At 36.5% G+C, this 19,252-nt stretch overlaps 1 protein-coding gene across 5 annotated transcripts in view; it reads right to left on the reverse strand.

The window, feature by feature from the left end:
- The window catches only part of inaE (inactivation no afterpotential E), a 350,568-nt gene that overhangs the window by 62,352 nt on the left and 268,964 nt on the right, over window positions 1-19,252 (reverse strand). For 4 of the 5 annotated variants that reach the window (XM_090381708.1, XM_090381707.1, XM_090381710.1 and 1 more), the window contains exons 4-11: window positions 18,342-18,519; window positions 17,990-18,074; window positions 16,810-16,944; window positions 16,598-16,675; window positions 8,483-8,607; window positions 6,446-6,593; window positions 4,034-4,117; window positions 2,173-2,250 (exon numbers count right to left, since the gene is read on the reverse strand). In XM_090381708.1, the coding sequence (XP_090237834.1) occupies window positions 2,173-2,250; window positions 4,034-4,117; window positions 6,446-6,593; window positions 8,483-8,607; window positions 16,598-16,675; window positions 16,810-16,944; window positions 17,990-18,074; window positions 18,342-18,519 (911 nt within the window). The remainder of the gene's footprint in view (window positions 1-2,172; window positions 2,251-4,033; window positions 4,118-6,445; window positions 6,594-8,482; window positions 8,608-16,597; window positions 16,676-16,809; window positions 16,945-17,989; window positions 18,075-18,341; window positions 18,520-19,252) is intronic. The other variant, XM_090381709.1, reaches the window with a different exon arrangement.

The raw sequence follows: 19,252 nt of genomic DNA on the forward strand, positions 1-19,252 counted from the left end.
GAGGCTATAAAGTTGCTAGTAAATCTGTTTTAATAACAACTACCGGAAAGTTGCATATAATCATGTCGTCTTACTTGCCATAACATTATATAGTTCCAAGAAGAAATTGTTTAAAAAAGCAGTAATGAGCATGTGTATTTAATGATCACCGACTTAATAATGAAGCACAGGGGAAATATGAGAACAATAGGAGTATTCTTATAAATGCCTGCTCTTTATTGTACACGGAATACCTTTACGATCCCATCACGGCCAGAACCACACTGGTGGTTAGATCTAACCGGCTACGATGCAATTTCCTGTGCGCAGAAAATTACATCGGGATGGTTTTTATGGACAGCTGCGACGCACAAATCCGCGATCACGAAAATCAATGCCCAGCTGCGGTTACGATGGTGACGTGCTCGCAAAAACTGGACATTGGAGGAGAGGAAACGCATTCTAAGTTGTAATGAATCACGGTGCATACACGCTTTCAATATTTTGTAAGAATAGAGCAACCAGGAAAATGCCTTCCTACGTACCATATCGTCGCCACTGTGAAGAAAAGTGGCAGAAATGTGATAGCATGAGGATGAAAAGCATTTCCATATCATTGTCGCCGATTTTTGTCGGTAGTACAATGAATGGATTGTCTTCCATAAGATTCTAGACAGTACTGCACTTCTTGAGTTGTGGAATTTTACGGTATCTTTCGGCACGACAGTGCTGCCTGTCACAAAGAACAATGCGTGATCACGTAGTCTGTGGAGAGAGCTACATGCTACCATCGGAATGGCCAACACAGAGCACCGATCTTAATCCTCACTGAGCATCTACTGGATAAACTGGAGAAGCGAGTCCAAAATCGGGTCTACAAGTGCGTGCCTTAATAAGATCTACTGCCGAAGAATGCCGAAATACTTCCGTTAGAACTTGCCAAAAAATTGGTGAAATGAATTTTCTCATAGGCCAATTGCTGTATTGATGGCCAAAGATGGATCTGCACTATATTAAAATTGGATTTTCAGTCATGTATAATGATGCCTCTTCGCTTTTGATAACATAATATATGTATTTATAATAAGAAAAAAGGTTTAATAAGATAAAAAAAGACGTATCCATTGTCTATCGTTAGAGAGAGAAGCTCCCGTAGCTCCTGAGATTCATGACAGTATACCACACAATAGATAGTTGCCAACTGTTAGTGATGCCTAAAGGCTAGATCCTGAAATTTCGGAAATAAAATCCTTCCCACATCAGCATACATTGAAAAAAATATTCACACACACAGTTCAACAACAGCAATCAACGTGTTTCACTGGGCGTATGCGTACGTGAAGCAGGAGCTAGTCACCACCAGTACCTGCTTCACCAGCTGCAGCCAGATGACTGCTCACAGAATAGCCAGGTTTGTTGATGATCTCCAGCGGCTTTACAATCTGAAGATGATAGCATCACTTCGGTGGTACAATCAGAGGAGCGCACGTTGCATATTGTTACTTGTAGCCCGAGTTGGTATAAGGGTGGAGAGCATCACGCGCAGTTTAATAAAGGTATTTCTTAGGCTGTGGAGCAAAAACATCTTTCTCCAAAAGTCGATATTTTCTGAAATGAAAACCAAAACTCTTCGAATTGCTTATTGAATGGGTGTAAGAGAATGAAAATTTTCAAAATATTTTTGGTCCCAAATAACAAACAGCTGCTAATGATTTTTACGATAATTTCCAGTTATTCCAAATAGTTATTGTTTCTTCTTACCTATTTCTGAAAATACTCAGAACTTTTAAAAGGTAGTTTTCGGGAATTTTGGCCGTTCGGCAAAATAGTCGTATTGGAAGAAGCATCACGTGAATAAATACAGCACGACAAAAAATAAATTAAGTTCGTTTTAAAATGAAAGAAATGGCATAGTTGTAAGTCCATTTAGCATCATTTAAATCGCAGTAATGTGTTGACCAACTCTGTCAGTAATGGAAAAATGCTTTTTCTTAATATCCTACTATCTCTCAAACCTACATCAGAAGTTCATTATGATAACTATGATGAATAGTGTTTGGGACCAAGCAACACTGTACATGTGTGTGTTGGTAATGGCTTTGCCTTGCGATTGGGTATTAAAACATGATTTTCTGTTGTCTTAACAGACGGTACAATACAGCTGTATTTTGTTTAAGGTGGTTTGATGCTTACCTTATGTCCTAACCAATCATCGTGAAGCGGGTCTGTCGGCAGCTGGTCTGCTTCTGCATTCAGATCCGTGATCACGTCCTATAAAAAATGAAAAAAAAAAGTAATTCTTTCTAAAAATTCTTTCATTACTCAAGTTGTTTTAGGAAGACTATTTATTTTAATTACGCTTATAATAATGGAGAAACTACTTCTGATCTTTGTGAGCTCTCAGTACACATTTTTTCCCTTTTTAATTTCGCAATACAGTACAAAGATGTAACAGTAAACTTCAAAAGTCGGAAATGATCATAGTAGGATCCCTAGACAGACCCTTTAGCCAACTGTCTACGATTTCGTGTAAAATTCTAGAATGGTTTCATTCTTCGCTACAAGTTTAGACTGCTCGGGAGATCTACATCTTCCGGGTAAAAATTCAAAACTTGAAATAAGGAATTAAGTTGCCTTTATTTCCAGTTCAAGTCCAAGGGATGGAGTGGCAAAAAAATCGGCGTTAATTTTGAACCGAATAATAGAACAAAAATAGTTTACCTTTAACCACTGTTATTCACCAGAAATCTGTCTATTTAAAATACTCAATCTCTGCAGGGTTCGGCTGATTTCGGACTAGTAAAAACCTAAGTGAGTTTTTAGATTGCTCTCCCTCTACACTTTAATATTGTATATTCTTCCATGATCTTGGCAGTATGGGCCGTTGTACCCGCTGGTATGCGAAGATAATTATTATTATTGCCTAAACATCTTTAAAAAAACCAAAGAACAAACACCATCCCAATCTGTGTCAACTCCTCTAAAGGAACTTGTAATTTGTAAAATACTCCTTCCTGTTTAAAAGCTGTGCTACTCACCTCTGCCTGCATTACTCAGTAAACGAAACTAATAGCTTTGAAGAGTATTTTAATTTTGGCACAACTTTTCACCTGGTAACATGTGACAAGTTGTGCTAAGATTAAAATACCCTTCGAGGTCCTCGAAACATTGGACACTTTCGACTTCTGTAGTAACAAAAATCGAAATGAAGAAAATCTTGATCAAACCAGAGAAGCATCGCGAATAAAGTGACGGCCATGGTCTAGAGAAACTCTGAGCGGATAAGAGATATTATATAAATTACTTGAAGAAACATATATACGTAAGAAACTTACCAATTTTTAGCTTGAGAGATTAAATGGGGGTCAGAAATTACCAATTTTTAGCTTGAGAGATTAAATGAAATTTTTAATCTTCCTTCAAGATCAGAGGTCGAGTCAAGAAGAGGAAGGTTCTTAAATTGCCTTTAAGACTAGACATTGCTATGTTGCTATCGTAGTCAGAAGGTGCTGAGCCAAACCTTTTTTAAATAACAGTTCCAGACTGTTTTCATGTATGTCATTCGAGTCAGACCGAACAAATGACTGCTGACCTCATAATATAAAACAATACCTATGTTGTGGGGATAATGAAACCTGTTCCAACTATTACAAGTCAGATGATTTATTTTAGTTTTTGTTTGTATTTAAAATTTCATAATTTATCCAAATTTGTATTTTGTGGCTATGAACAACGCCTACCTATTAGACATTGCTGTCTCAGAGCGAGGTTGTGTTTGTTGGAAAAAAGGCATGGTGCCAAAGCGCCTCCATAAGATCCCAGCAGCAATAGACTTTCCAGAGAACACCTACATGGAACTCCAGAAAGCCGTGATCCTGAACACTTCTAGGATAATCAGAGAGTTCCTCGGTCAATAATAATAATAATAATAATAATAACCGGACACAACCACCAACAACTCCATGAACTTGGTGCCAGTACCCGGCGTGGAAAAAATAAGGAGAAAAACTCATAATAATAGTTAATAAAAGGAACATGGGGGGTCAAAACTTACCTGAAGAGATAAAGTTCCGCGAATGGAAATAACGACAGTCCTCTTCTCGTGATCCAACGCTACAAAAAATGGCGTCTCTCCAATCTAGAATTAAAAATATTTCGGTATGAATAGTCTCTTAATTTTGATAATTTTAATTTTTACAATTTCTAATAAATTTCACTGTCCTTTTAATTTATTTTCTGATAGACATTGGCATTAATATAACATCTTCAATAAATCAGAAATATTTGTCAGTAATTAAAAGAGTACTACTAATCTAATTCATTTGCACGGAAATATACGAATTATAGATTTAGTTATACCTGCGATCAGCAACGTATCTCCCAGAAGAGAGTTTATTCTGTCAGCCTCAAGAATACTTTCTAACGTAAAACGTTACTGCTAGGATTCGTGCAGATTGATATTAAGTTTCTGCAGGACGTGCGTCCTCTAGTGAAGGAATATCTAAGTAGATGAGACACGTGCCAGTCACTTATGTGACAACTGTTGGCCATTCTGGGGATTAATTGAAAGGACTCGTGACACGAATGGCGAAAAAAGAAATCTCCCAAGGATTACAGCAAGTCAAGAACTGATTAAGAGGCTACATGAAAGCGAAAGAGAAGAGGAATGGCGTGAATTAATGTAAGTGAACTCTGACAAAAGTATTCTGCATAATCTTATTGAAAATTTAGGCTTGTTGAAAGTACCTGCGATCCTTCTTTGAAAATAAAATAAAATATCTCTTAATTCTATAAGTAATGAAACATCTCACAAATCATTTTAACCATATTCTATTGTCATATTACTGTCAGAACTCGAGGGAGTTAACAGGAAGTGTCCAGTGCTTTCCGATCAGACTTTTTTATACTTTAAAGGCAGGAAATACGGCATGTAAATGCCTCGTAAAACTGAAGGAGGAATCTATCAGTTGCTTCAGAAGCTCTGAGAAAGGACGATACAGTTCGTAGCATACTTAAAAGTCACGTTCAGCAATATGTTGTAGATGTTTCAGATAGTTATCACATGGCCATTTTCTCTACCGATGGACAGGTCGTTTTTGGCAATTTTACCGATGGCCAGGTCGTGAAACATGTTATGAAAGCCCTTGAGAAAGTGATTGAGAAAGTAATTCGAAAAGGAAAAACTTGATAAACGACATGATTCTTTCCGTCTGCGCTATTAAAAGGTGCATTTAGGATACGGATAATAAAAGGAAAGTTAAACCTTTCGAATACCACTGGCATCTGATGAGAGCAATAATGCGTCAGGTTTAGTTCACTGTTGATAGTTGGAAAGAATAATTCAGCAAAACTAAGCACCGAGAAACCGTAAAGTCTGTTGTAAAATGCCCGAACTGGTAGAAATCGAAAATTTCGAGAACTCTAATCGTATCTTCCGATCATGATACACTGATGATCGGACGAGGTGGATGCCACTGACTGTTATCTCGAGCAAATTTTGTCTGGGGCCTTGTTCTGGAGCGAGAATTGGCGTTAGGACACTGCAACATCCTAAAGTCAGTGCTGCCAAAAAAGGTTATTCAGATAGTTAGTAGGCAATAAAACCATTACTCTTTGATCACAGATTATTTTAGCCCGTGTAAGGGTCACCAGAAAGGGCGGCGACTTGCAGTTGGCATTTCAAAAGTATCCTAGGCGCGTTCTATAGAGTTCAGGTCTAAGGATTTGGCAGACGATTCCATTCTCTGAAGAACTCTATAGAACACGCCTAGGATACTTCGGCGTGTTCATCGTACCCATCGTCCAGTGGCAATCATCCAGTTGGTATCTGCTTGCCATGTGAACAATCCTGCGAAAGCAAAAGAAACCATAATAGATACGTTCTCTCGCCTATCAAAAATGAAAGCGAAAAATACCATTTGTGGAAGGGGTGTGTAATTTAAATGGTCCAACCCTTTAATACGATCTTTACACACTTCCTGAAAGAACAGTGAAAAATGATATAGGATATTTGCATTTTACACAAATATTTTGTTTAAAACAGTTGAAAGCGAGCCTGCTGTTTATGCTCGAACTGTGCAAGTCTAACTTTGCGAGATCAAATGTCACGTATAATTATCGTCAATAAATTATCACACGAAATTTAGCATGGGTTGTATATTAATAAATTAAAAGTATGATTTAAATTACAAATTGGCCCAATTTCAATATTTACGTTTCAACATGAGTCAGTTTATCGCGGCGAGCTGATTCTCTAATAAATACCGAGTTTTCGACTTCAGACTGATTTAAATCAATATTTGAATTCCAAATACAAAATAAAATATTCATTACTTTTACCTCGGCAGATGCGAAATATGTTAGCGACGATGAATCCGGTACTTCTTAGTATTCATTTCACTGTTCCAAAGGGAAACTGTACTTACTACTACAAAACTATTTTGATTATTTTTTCCAACCAACTTACCTCCACGTGATACGTAGCATAAACCACTTCCATGTTGTGCATCCTGCATAACTTTCGAAGCGCGGCATAATTACAAAAACAGCAGTTGTCCGCTACCACCGTAGCCGAGTCATACTTTCGCTTCTCGCTCTGTGTGAAGCAATAGCACCTGCGTGGAAAACAGATTTCATTAGTTGTTTACAGAAAATGGGCACCGTGCAAAGCAGTATACATTACGTGTAGCGAGTCCAAGATACACTAATCTGGAAGCGTTATTTTGTTTGCCCGTTTCAAAGCATCCAATTTCTTCAGTTTTTCCTACACCATTGCAATTTCCATGCAAAACGCACACCTAGAGATTCGCTTTTAGGATCTAGAATTAACGCGTACTAATTAATAAAGGAAATAATGAAAATTCACTTCTCCATCTTTCCTAAAATATCGGACGAAGAATTCTTCCTGATTGTATCACTTTTAGTTACTTCTTGACAATGTCTACTGAAAGATAACTCAGTCGTATTGAAGCTCCACGAACTGTGAATGATCACGTTTGTTTGCAATTCGTTAGTGGAACAGTGTTTGGGCGTCGACCTGTCAACGGACGACAGTCGAGAATGATGATGGCTGGAGGCACAACACATTTACACACATGTTTAGAAGTGGACGTCAGTTGTAGAGTACAAGCAGGGAATTCTCAGTTGCATTACACATAACTGTCTGCTACGCGAAGCTAAGAAAGTTAAGCGTATTCACTATGTTCCTTGGGTCCGTTGCATTTCCAAATACAGGATTTGGGAACGACTAGCTTATGGACGAACCACAGCAGTGTGAGGTTTAATCAAATGTCTACAGCGAAACTGAACTTATTGGATTTTCTGTACACTCGGTGGCAGTTTATTGGGAATACCATTTCTCCCTCAGAAAAACCGAAAGTATCTCTGTTACGCTTGTCTACAGATGTACAAATTGTACATAAGCTCATGGCAGATAATTATTGCAATTGCTTACAGTACATTTGCGACTCAATCGATTTTGAATGCGAAGTGATTTCCAAGGAAGTGGAAGCGAATCCTAGTATCACTGGAACAATGGCTATAGTGATGTGCGTAAAGAAAATGAAGAGTATACATTAGGAATGGTTCGAATCCTGTGGTCACTGAGACCCTACATACATCGTGTTTGATAGTATGAACCAGAGCTATAATGCTCAATATGTTCTACGTTGATATCAATATTTGTAAAAGAATAAGAGAAGTTTACCTCCATGTGATACGCAGAACACTTCCGTATGATACTCTCCAGCTGGAGAGTATCATACGGAAGTGTTCTACGTATCATATTGAGGTAAACTTCTCTTATTCTTTTACAAATATATCGTGTTTGTAAATTGCGCGTACATCATTGAGGGTGTATTGGTTTTCCGGGATGAAAACCCCGAATTTTCAGCATACGGTTGAGCATTGATCTCTGGAACTGTAACTAGCGTTTTTTAAGGATGCCTTATTAGAAGACACTGAGACCACCGATAACCTTGGTCAAATGCTGAAGCCTGCTTAACTTTGTAGGGTAAATTTATCTTGTCATGGGTTTGTTTGCCCCTAGTGGTGACCATCAGGAGAATGTTGCAAGTATTTCATTTTGAATAGCATTTTCATGGAGTGATTACAGGAACAGGCCAATGATGTTACTTCTTTATCTTGTGCAATTGTTGAATCCCAACGCAACAGGACATGTGTGTAATAAAAGTTCACAAAGGTCATCAAGCGTATGGGCCCACTTCAATCTATAATTCGAGGATCTGATGGACGTTTTACAGTCTGTTACTTATCTCACGGAAACGACACTAAGAAGAAATTACAGCTGTTTTGGGAGAAATACGAAGGTCATGTACAATACTCGAAATGGTTTTCATAATTAAGCGAAAATGACACCATTTATTAAGACTCATTGATAAACATAAAATACCAAAGACTGCTTATTTCGTGAGTTATATTTTTATTAATGAAATATTAAACTAATTTAATATATTAATAGAAACCAGATGGATGAAGACTTTACCTTAAATACGGACAGAGTTGGCAACATCCCGTTCCACTGTTCACCATCATGAACATTGGCCACCCATAAACTGCTAAGGCGTAATGGAAGTAGTGGGTGATAGTTCGAACCTCCTCAGCCACGACCTAATAATGAAAGAAATCGAATCAAATATTGACTGATTAGGCACCTACGAACCAGTTTTTTTTTCTTTCATTTCTTTCTTTTATTTTCAAATTTTCATTTTTTAGAAAGCTGTGAAAATCACCTCACCTACTTCCAGAATATTCCATTACACGAATATGTTGCTTACCATACACATTGAATACCAAGATTTATCATCTAAAAATTCAGTTCTAAATCCGTCTTGCCCTTTTCCTATTGTCTACAGCATGAATACAAGTTCTGCAAGCACACAGGCTCGCGCTTTTAAAAGAGACTGCATTCATACATACTCCTACTGGATAAATTTATGCTTGTCCATATTTATACGAATCGAAAATAAAAACTATTCTCAGGATGGTAATATCTTTGTGTGCAAGGGGGGAGGGGTTCAAAAAGATTTGTATTCACCCAGAAGTAGTTGTGAGAGAAGGTTGAAACAAACGCCATGTATTACACTTTTTCAACTAGACAAAATTATACATTTTTGCCACATCTTAATGCATCCACAGGTGCAAGGTCTGGGGAATAAGCAAGATACATCAAAATTTGAAATCTACATTCGTGGGCACCCTTCACTGCAGCATGCGGGGAATGCGAAAGGGCATTATCGTGGAGCACTTGGTAATTCTGTGTGTTTCCATTGTTTAGGTTAGGGATCAGTGATGGATCAAAGTTTCATACATGGTGACTAGTCGTGGTAAAAAAACTCCTCTTGCTTTTACTTGACACATCGACAACATTTCATGTGCACATTGTGCCTTTTCCTTCTTCTAGTAAGGGATCAGTAGTCTGGGAACCTATCTAGCACACACTTTACTTATGCGCAACTGTTGATGGATGTTGTTCTCCACAGACCCTACATTGATTTGGAGTTCTGTAGCTAGTTCTTTGACGATCTTGCCAGGATTAATGGCTCGATTTTTGCAACCTTCTCTCTTCTGTTACAGCAGTTGCTGGGCGTCCTGGGATTTCTTCATCAAGCACTGAGGTTCTTCCACATTTGAATTGTTTATGCCAATGCGCAACAACACTGTAACCTGAGCAGTCTTCTCCATAAACAGTGACCATTTCTTCGTGGATTGTTTTGGTGTTTATCCTTGCAGAAAGCGGAACCGAATCACTGATTTGTTAGATCAAAACCCAAATTTGTGTGGTTGCTCTAGAGATTTCAAGGTATCAAACAAAAAAAATATCTTTCATCACAACTACTTCTGGGTGAATACAAATCTTTTTTGAACTCCCAACCTAGTATAAATAAATAATAATTTAAACAGAAATTGATGTTTTTCTGAACTAGTGCAATGCCCAGGCAACTCATTGTTAAAGTGAAGGGCGCCCTTTAAAAGAGATTAATATTAATGAAGAAAAGAAAACTCAACTTTTTTTTTCTAATGCAAACTGCGGTTTCTAAGTCAAGAAATCGAATAGAATACAAACAAGGAAAGTCGAAAAGCGAAAGGAAAGAATTTTTACTAACTTGGAAATATGGGCGCTGTAAGGTATAAGATGGGTAGAAGAAGAAGTAGGCGAGAGTAAGAAAGAATACGTGATCTAAATACACAAGGAAATATAGAATAAAAGTGAAATATGAACAGCTACCGAGGAAGGGATTAAGATACTCTATACACAGTCATGGCTGTAGAAATCGTGCTATCTTCTGAATGATAAGTATCTTCGGTTTTCGCTGTAAAATAACTTAAGCTGCATACTGCCCTCCGGTGTGGGTGATATTTCTTTTGACGCAGCATACAAGGCCTACTGGATAGTCGGTGAAAGTGTTGCACTCGTTTCCACCTTGGTATTTTCTCATACATGTCATCCATCGGATTTTTTTTATCTCTGCTATAGTGAACAACTCTTCATTCGTGGTTAGAAAAGATGCAATGGACTGCAATTACTTCCGATTTCATATTCTATGGACGTAAGAGGTCTTTAACGTTACATAAAGCAAAATGAGTAATTAGTCATAAAAATATGGCCTTACCAATCAAAGAGAAGCTTCCCAGAAAGAGAAGATTTATTCTAGGATACGTTCTTTTGCTAGAAGGATATGGAAACTCATTGATACCACTTGTAACAGTTGCAATCTTAGTGGCCAACACAATAAGAACAACACGACAATAGCAACAATAATTTTTATATACGTTACTTCTCCATCGACATTCATATGATAGAACGAAGTACGCATCTATCCGAGCTTGGTTATCGGAGAAAAATATTTTGTACAGTTCATTTCGGATTTATTGATACGGCAGTGCCAAAGCAATAATTTTTCTTCTTGCTTCTATTATATGGTTCCTCCTGATATCCACACTCATAATCACTTCAAAGGTCCACTTTTAAAAAAAATGCCCATCACTTTGGTCTCCAAGTTCTTTGTAACCCATTGGCATCCTTTGACTCTATACACAGACAGATTTTCCATGTTCCTAGAATCATTCTTTCAGCACAGGATCACTCACCCCCTTTGGTTTTTAGTTTTCAATAAGTACAAATTGAGTATTTGATGTCCGCACTACACTTACTGTATAACATGAAACATGTTGGTATAATGTGTAAAATTCTTAGTGGATCGCGGGATGGCTGTAGGATAAATTCAATTGTTTTAAAATAACTGGGGGAGGAGAGAAGAGGGTACCGGAGCTTGTCGCTCATATCAGTATATGTGCCTTTTGTTTGTGAAGATGTGTAACCATGGGCCAATCTGCATGTTGTGTGGACTGAAAAACCTAGAGTAACTCATGGGGAAAATCCCCACTACCTTCGCTAGAGATCTCAGACCTCCTCTTACTCTTGAGATTGGGCTATTGTTCGAATTTGGGTCACTCAAGGATTCGCGCTGGAACTCCTGTTTTTGATTTTATTTAACGACATTGACAAAGGGATTCAGAGTGATCGATCCAGAATACAAGAAGTTCTTCATGCAGTTTAGACAGGCGAAGAGTCTACGGTTTCCTATCGATGATTTAACGAAAATTTGCTTGTAGTAATAGGGAGGTCATGAGATCGCACTTGGAATGTTTTGTCCAAGTTCAGAGATATAGTACCTAAAAAGGCATCGAGTTTTTTGAAAAGGTCCAAAGATGGTTGGTGTTATTAGCAAAAGGGCGCCCATAAAAGGAAAGTCTTCGAATGTACGAGCATAACCTACAGAACTTGACAACTACTTGGAAGGGATCTGACTGATGTTGTCTTTGGTTTTTTAGAAGCAACGGCAGCGTAGACTATATTGCTCCGTTATGTAATATGTCTGTAGAAGTGCACGTTCTATTTGCGTCTTGCGAGGCATAAAAAAACCAAAATAACTCACGAGGAAGCCCTACTTCCTCCTCCTGCAATTGACTAACTACAGCCCCGATTGAAGAGACCTTTAGAAATTCCTCCAGTCATCGACGAGATTCGAACCCAGACCTCTTCAAACAAGTGACGAAGCCACTATATACTACCACGGAAGATTTTGATCTCTACAAAGCTCTAAGACAGAGCAGTAAAATGAATGAATGAAAGCGAAATTTTCATAATTATGGGGGAACAGTTGTAGACTAGATTGTAGGAAGGTTTATTTTTGCTAGAGAATCGCTAATTACTGAAATAAGTTACTTCCATGGGTAGTTGAGACTGGCAGCTTGGAGAAATCCAAAAGTCATTTGGACTGGCACCTACTTGAGGAGGGGAAACACATAGATACTATATTTTTGTTGGTGCAGCAAAAGTCTAGGGCCTCTTTGCACCATATCGCTCACATTAATACTTCTTGAGTATTAATGTGGCTGTTCCCCTTAAATGCTCTACTCATCTTCAATGCCTTCATGGTTGAACTCTGCCCAATATTTTCAGGATAACTGTAACCTTTCAACATAACACAGAGCCGAGTCTGGTTGTTTAGAATAAATATCAAGGAACTAAGGACATGCGGACAGTATTTTAGGTCTGTGTCGGTTTGAGTAATGAAAACCAAGTAACCTTCGGGACTAACGAACTTGACCACATTGTTAAAAATGCCCATAAAAATTCCTTCCGTCTTGACTGGGTTCAAACCCAGGCCATATTTCCATACGGTGTAAAATGACATTATTAATGCATGTAATATGAATAAATAGCGTAGTTGTAAGATGTGAACGCTAGAAAAGAATGCAATAAACAGAATAATTTATCTGCCCAAGGAATATTGTAAATTAAAGTGAACTGTCTAAGTGTTATTTACTATTAATCAATAATTATACTATATTCTGAATTTAACTGAAGTCGATAAAATGGTTATCGAGCAAGTTTCATAAAAGTAACCCTGTTTTAAAGAATCAATTTTCTTATTTCATTACTTTGTAAGATTAACAGATCTCCTACACTTCTGTTTTAAAACTTAATATATCACGCAAAAACAATGTGATGCGTGTCTCATTGTTTGAGTAGAAGAGGCAAAGCATTCGTTATCAGTTTGCCTCTGCAGCTTTCGAGACAGAGCCATTGAACTCGTAACAGAAACGGTTCGCGAGAAGATAAACAAACATAAAGTGACTTGGAAACGACAGTTAAAAGCAACAACAGGTAATTAATTATTAACGAAACAACGAGAATAAATTCCAGAGAGAGAGAGAGAATAAAAAAGGGACTGTGGTTGCAAGCGGTAGACACGTAAAAAAAGAATAGCTGCCCTTATAAATCGCGACAGTGCACTCCTTTGTACTAGCAGAGGGAGAGAAGGCCTCCGTGCAAAAGCAGGGCAGTATTAAGGGACCTGCGGGGCCGAATTTATTATTCTAATAAAGAAACGGTTTTCTTCAGCGTATTTTCAATATACCGATGAATTTTCAAGGAATAATATCGTCCAAGAAAATACTCTTATTATATTTGTTATTTAATTTGACTACTTGGGCTTCGAAAGCCTCTTTACTCTTATTAAGTTTCTAATTAATTTCCTTTTGAGAAAGTGCTGCTCTCTGTTGCTTTCATTTCGCTTCCTATTTTCTAATTTCATTAAAACATCGATTAAAGTCCCATTGTTAGAAAATAATTGGTGCACTCGATTTCATTGAAAGTTTAATTTGTTGTTCTTTTTATTTCGTTATAAATAAGCCCGCTAACGCGAAAGAAAGAACGCTGTAATAATTATTAGAAGAAGCAATTAAAAGATAACTGTTGCAAACAACAATGGTGAGGTAATTGTTAAAAATACCAATTAAGATGAAAACTCAGCAAACAACAATGGGAAGAATTGGATGAGTGTTTGCAACAATAGTCATATGCAACAGCCAAAATATTGTTGGTATAAACAATGGGTACATGTATGTTATAATGTAATCTAGAAAAAATACGATATTAGATGATATAAGAATCACTTTACAACGCTTATTTCACAGAATATGAAAACAGTTTAAATAATTGATAATATGCAGAAGATACACGGAAATTTAAACAGCAATGTACGCTAAGAAGGATACAATAGAAAGCGATGTTTACATGTACAGGGTTATTATAAAATAAGTTCCAGAGTTTTAGGCCTTATCTCTTGAACATAGAGAAGAGTGGTAATTGTGGAATGTTCCTGTACTGGAAAACTGCTCTTGGTACCTGGCGTTAGCTATGCGAAATCGAATATTTCCGGGTTGAACCACCAGAGGAAGGGTGACAATAAACACACTGACACAAAAAATGAAACTTTGGACTGGTATTCCCGTTATAATCACATATCAACTAGTTTTAAATCTGGAGTAGATGGAGGCCACGTGCACAGAAAATGACTGGAAATTACTCTGCCATGGAAATACTCATTAAGAATCTCCTTGACTTATTGGTCGATGTGTAGTGGTGCACTACCTTGCACGAAGTAACTTTTTCCACTGCCTATCTTTCTTACCGAGCAGGTATGACCTGGGCAAATAAGATGTACTAATGCTGACTTGCTGGTATCGGTCTTTGCTTCGCTAGATTCTCAAAATGGACTGACCATGGAGGAATTTTTACATCATGAAGGGGCGTTTGATGAGTGGAATGTGGGATTCATTCATTCTGAACATATGACGCTATTTCGTGCGTACACACCAGCCAATAGGGGTGGAATATACATACGAAATTGCGTCATGCATCGCCAAGAAATTGCAAAGTCAAGATGGATGCCGCAGTCATCTGCACGAGAACTTAAACGCAGGAGATATTATAGGAAAATGAATGAATATATTGACATGAATATACTGTATTAACTTGGTCAATATATCGATATTAGAATGGGAAACGTATTTTCAGAATCTTTATGCAGGGGATAGGAATGATAACAGGTTTCATATCTCTAAAACGGAAGTGCAAAAACAGATAGGAAATCGAACAAAACTGGAAAACAAGAGATAAGACAAAAATTATAGAGGAATAAATGTGTCATGTACCAGATTGAAGTTATACATAAAAATAGTGTTAGAATATCTTATAAATAATTTCAATGTGGTACTTAATAAATGCATCACATTTAACGTGCCAGTATTTCTATTTTTTGTCGATCTGGAAAAAGGATTTTATTGAGTAAAATTGGAGGTGTTAAACATATTAGAAAGAAGAAATATACCTAAAAACCCTATTGGAAGAGCGAGTGGAAGAAATTTAAACGGATAATTAAACACTAATTTAAACTGAAAACACAGAAAAGGAATAAGATAAGGTGATTCGTCGAGTCTAATCCTCTTTACTCTTATTATGGACGAAATTATTAGGGAAATAAAGTTAGAAGTTCAGAAGGATGTTTAAATATGAAATAAAGAATTTTAAGTGATAAATTGTGCAGATGGCACAATGCTTCTCGGACAAACGGAAGAAGATTTACAAATATCGCTGGACAGATTTAAACAAGTTGGAGAAAATATATGATAATTTTCAGTAAATAAAAAGAAATCGCAGTTTCTAAGGACACTGTAAAAGTTAAATTGGAATTAGAAGGTAAATTAATAGAAAAGGTAATTAACTTTAAATATTTGAGTAGAAATTAACAGCAGCAGTAGTAGAGTGGACGAAGTCATAAATCAGGCGAAAATCTAACAAACTGTCTGGATACTTAAATAGTACTGTTTGGAAAATACAAGATTGGTAAAAAAATGGGTCTTCCTAGGCCTCGTATTTGCTTTTTGGTGTCCAGGACCTGGATACCAAAAAGCAAAAGCGAGGCCTAGGAAGACCCAAATTAAGGTGGCAGAATGCATCAGGGCTGGAAAACGGATTGGACGTAATGCGGAAAGGAATAAGAAGATATTAGGGGACATATGCAAGTGTTTCATTAAGTGTCTCCAACACTGTGGATAAGGGCACCTGCAACTGACGAGAAACACATTTCCAAATATCTTTGAATCAAATATCTTGAATAATTTTGCTATCAAATCTAGAGTTATGTTTCTTTGAGTTCTTTGACAGCAAAATTATTCAAGATATTTGATTCAAAGATATTTGGGAATGTGTGCCGTTAAATTTCAGGAGTTAATATAGTTATAAATTTAGTATCCTTTTTTAAAATATCCATATGGAAGAAGACTACTTTAAACCTTTTCCGGTGGTACTTCCGATTAGGCCAACTACATTGCATATACGAATGTTCCAAATTTTAAAAACTCTTTCAAAGATTTTTAAAGTTTGAGAGATGAAAGGCTTTCAAAGGCTGAGTGTTATTTTATAACTACCCTGTATTTTCAAAAAAATATATTTATAATAAATAATTTTATAATGACGGAATTCATGAAGCATTAAGAAATCTGAGAAGAAATTTCTATAAAATTACACAAATAAAATTTCATCATAATATATCAACTTGTTTTATAACTATGGTATTCAATATTCGCATCTAATAGTCCACGGTTCAACAGTGGATTTTATCATTGATCACCAATGTGTCTGTATGAGTCAACGATGAACAACTTAATATTTGCGATGTCTTTTTCAACAAACAAACCAACAAAACAACCTGAGGTTTCAACTTTAGTTTGATGACGAATAACTTACTGCATGAGTGATGTCCAGGAACTTGGTAGATGGGGTAATGGGGACTCCGGACAGGAACTGGTAGGTTTCGTCATTTTGCTGCAAGAACAAAGATCCAAGAACAAAGTCATCATACAAGCAATGCATTAAACTGCCACAATTAGCCTTTTTTTAAGGCTAATCGTGACGTTACATTATAGCTGTCCAAAGAGCAGTTTTCTAATGTGGCTTACCTGATTTACAACCGCTTGCCTCTCGAGTCTTTGGAATTTTCGTAACAGCACGAGGCCAGCCACCACATCTGACGGCACTACATCCAGGTCACGAAAAAATTCGGAAAGTAATTTGGCGATTTCCGCAAAGGAATTCTGCAAAAGGACGGAAATGATCCGTGAACAACACTCTGAGAACTCATTTGTAAGGTTTGTAAAATATTAAAATAAATTTTAAAAACGATTTCAATTAAAATTTTTAAATTAAGATTAAATTAAACTATTTTTATAATTTTAAATTTATTCCTTTAAATTAAAATATATTTTAAAGCTTTTATCCATTCGGTTTTCTTCTGGAATGATGGTGTAATACATCTTAAATTATCTGCTTTTAAATCTCATATTTCAGCCACGCAAACTTCCAACGAAGTCATTGCTGGAAGGAGAGATTGCTATCAGAACTTCAGAGCTGGAATTAGGTCTCTTATCAAAGAAGGAACTCTGAGATTTTCCTAAAATGACACACTTTTTGTGCTGACCTTCTTTCAGTGACACTTAAATTTATTATTATTCTTTTCCTTTAGTTCTTGTTATCGCTCTTTTAATGGATTTCTACCTACATCATCCGATGGAATATGTTTCCGATAAGTAAAGCTATAAAATCGATTATAAGCTTTAAAAACACCATCTAACAGACCTTGACATAGTTTTCACAGAGGGTTACAGTAAAATATGTAGGGGTTTGTCATTAGTGATTTAAAGATGGATAGTTATTATTCTAAATTTAGTGCAGCCAGTTATTGGACACGCTGAATTCCGACTTTCAAGTACTTTTTAGACATTGCACAATATCTGAAAACTGTGCAAGTTACAACATCGTTAAAATGCCTAGAAATTACTTATTGGATATTTTATTATGCCATTTTATGTTGCAGTATCTTCCACTCCTATATTGAAATTCGTAATATTGACTCATCCTTATAATCTCGGTCAGTTTGGTTGAGATTACAAGAATGAGTCAATGTCAAGGATGAGCCATGAATTAATAATGAGACACGAGTCAATGAAAATGATGAGTTACATGACTCCATGTTGCTTGACCTTTAACAGACTTGATGGGTTTATTTAATCAAAAAATATTGAAATAAATTTTGAATTTTTCTAACTTATTACGCTCGAAAGAAAGAAACAAGATACTTACTCGATGCCTGTCAGATCTGCCCATGCAACAGAATAATAATCTACATCGCTTGTTCCAACTGTTTTGATATTCTCGTACTGCTTTTCTGAAATAGCGAATGAATATATAAAGCAATTTTAAAAAAGGGTGGTAACTACATGATTATTTAATAATTAAATAAATTCCATTGCCATCCTATGGTGGTTAGACTTAACTCTTCTCAGAACTACGCTATGGAAATAGCGAAAGTAGATTGGTGATGTGAATTTAATTAATGCATATGATAATTCATATTAAATAGAACATTTCTTATGGAATTAATTTTCTGGTTACATTAATATTATTTAATTAATGTTAGAGCAGGGATGCTTACCTATGTCTCCAGTTCCGGTGACCACTGCCCGATCTCTTATATCGGAACTTCGCCCTTCCTTCCCGGAGACTGCGCTGATACCTCTTCATCTTAACCCATGACCTTCCTGCGGCATCAAACGTACACCATGTTGTAACCAGCACAATTAACAGAACACACCAGTTGCAGATGATAATACCTGGAAACAGACATTGAGATTGGAGAGATGTAGGTTAAATAAATGCAACTTTTTGAGGTCCAATCTTTTGAGGTGAAATCAAATCAATTTGGGTTAACCTTAATCTTTAATACTTAAACAAACCTTTGGTTTGTTTCACCTGGTTAATAGATAGATACAGATTTTATTATATAGATATAGTTATTTATAGATTAATAGATTTAGTAGTTTAATAGATTTCACCTGATTAATAGAGTTAACCCAATGAAACAAACCTTTTGTTTATTTTATCCGATTAACTGTTATCTTTAGCTTTATTCCTTACAAAGGTAAGGATAGTGGACAATCAACTCTCTACCATCACTTAGCAAACAGTTCTCTGCAGCCCAATTTTCTCATTTCGACCACGGAAAACGTAGAGGGTAGTTAATTTGGCTTTTTTTATGGTATGGTAGATTCATTTAGTTCGAGTTTAAATGTAAAGATGGTGCCCGCATATGTCGAACTTAGAATCTCCAAGATGTAGGTATATTGGCAATTTGCCAGCTCGAAGCAATAGCAGCTGGGTCTTGCAGTTTCTTGGTAGTTTTAAAACTAAGTTTTTAGCAATTTTCTAGGTGATTTTCTTAGACGCTTACAATATTAAACTCGGCATTGAATTATACTTTTCATCTTCCTTTGTTAGCTGCTGCACAGAAGTCATAATTTATTTGGGAACTTAATATATCTGTACAATGGTTCTCTTCCATAAATT

This window comes from Mastigoproctus giganteus, chromosome 9, assembly GCF_048544385.1.
Source record: "Mastigoproctus giganteus isolate SK-2022 chromosome 9, ASM4854438v1, whole genome shotgun sequence".
Classification (NCBI taxonomy): domain Eukaryota; kingdom Metazoa; phylum Arthropoda; class Arachnida; order Uropygi; family Thelyphonidae; genus Mastigoproctus; species Mastigoproctus giganteus.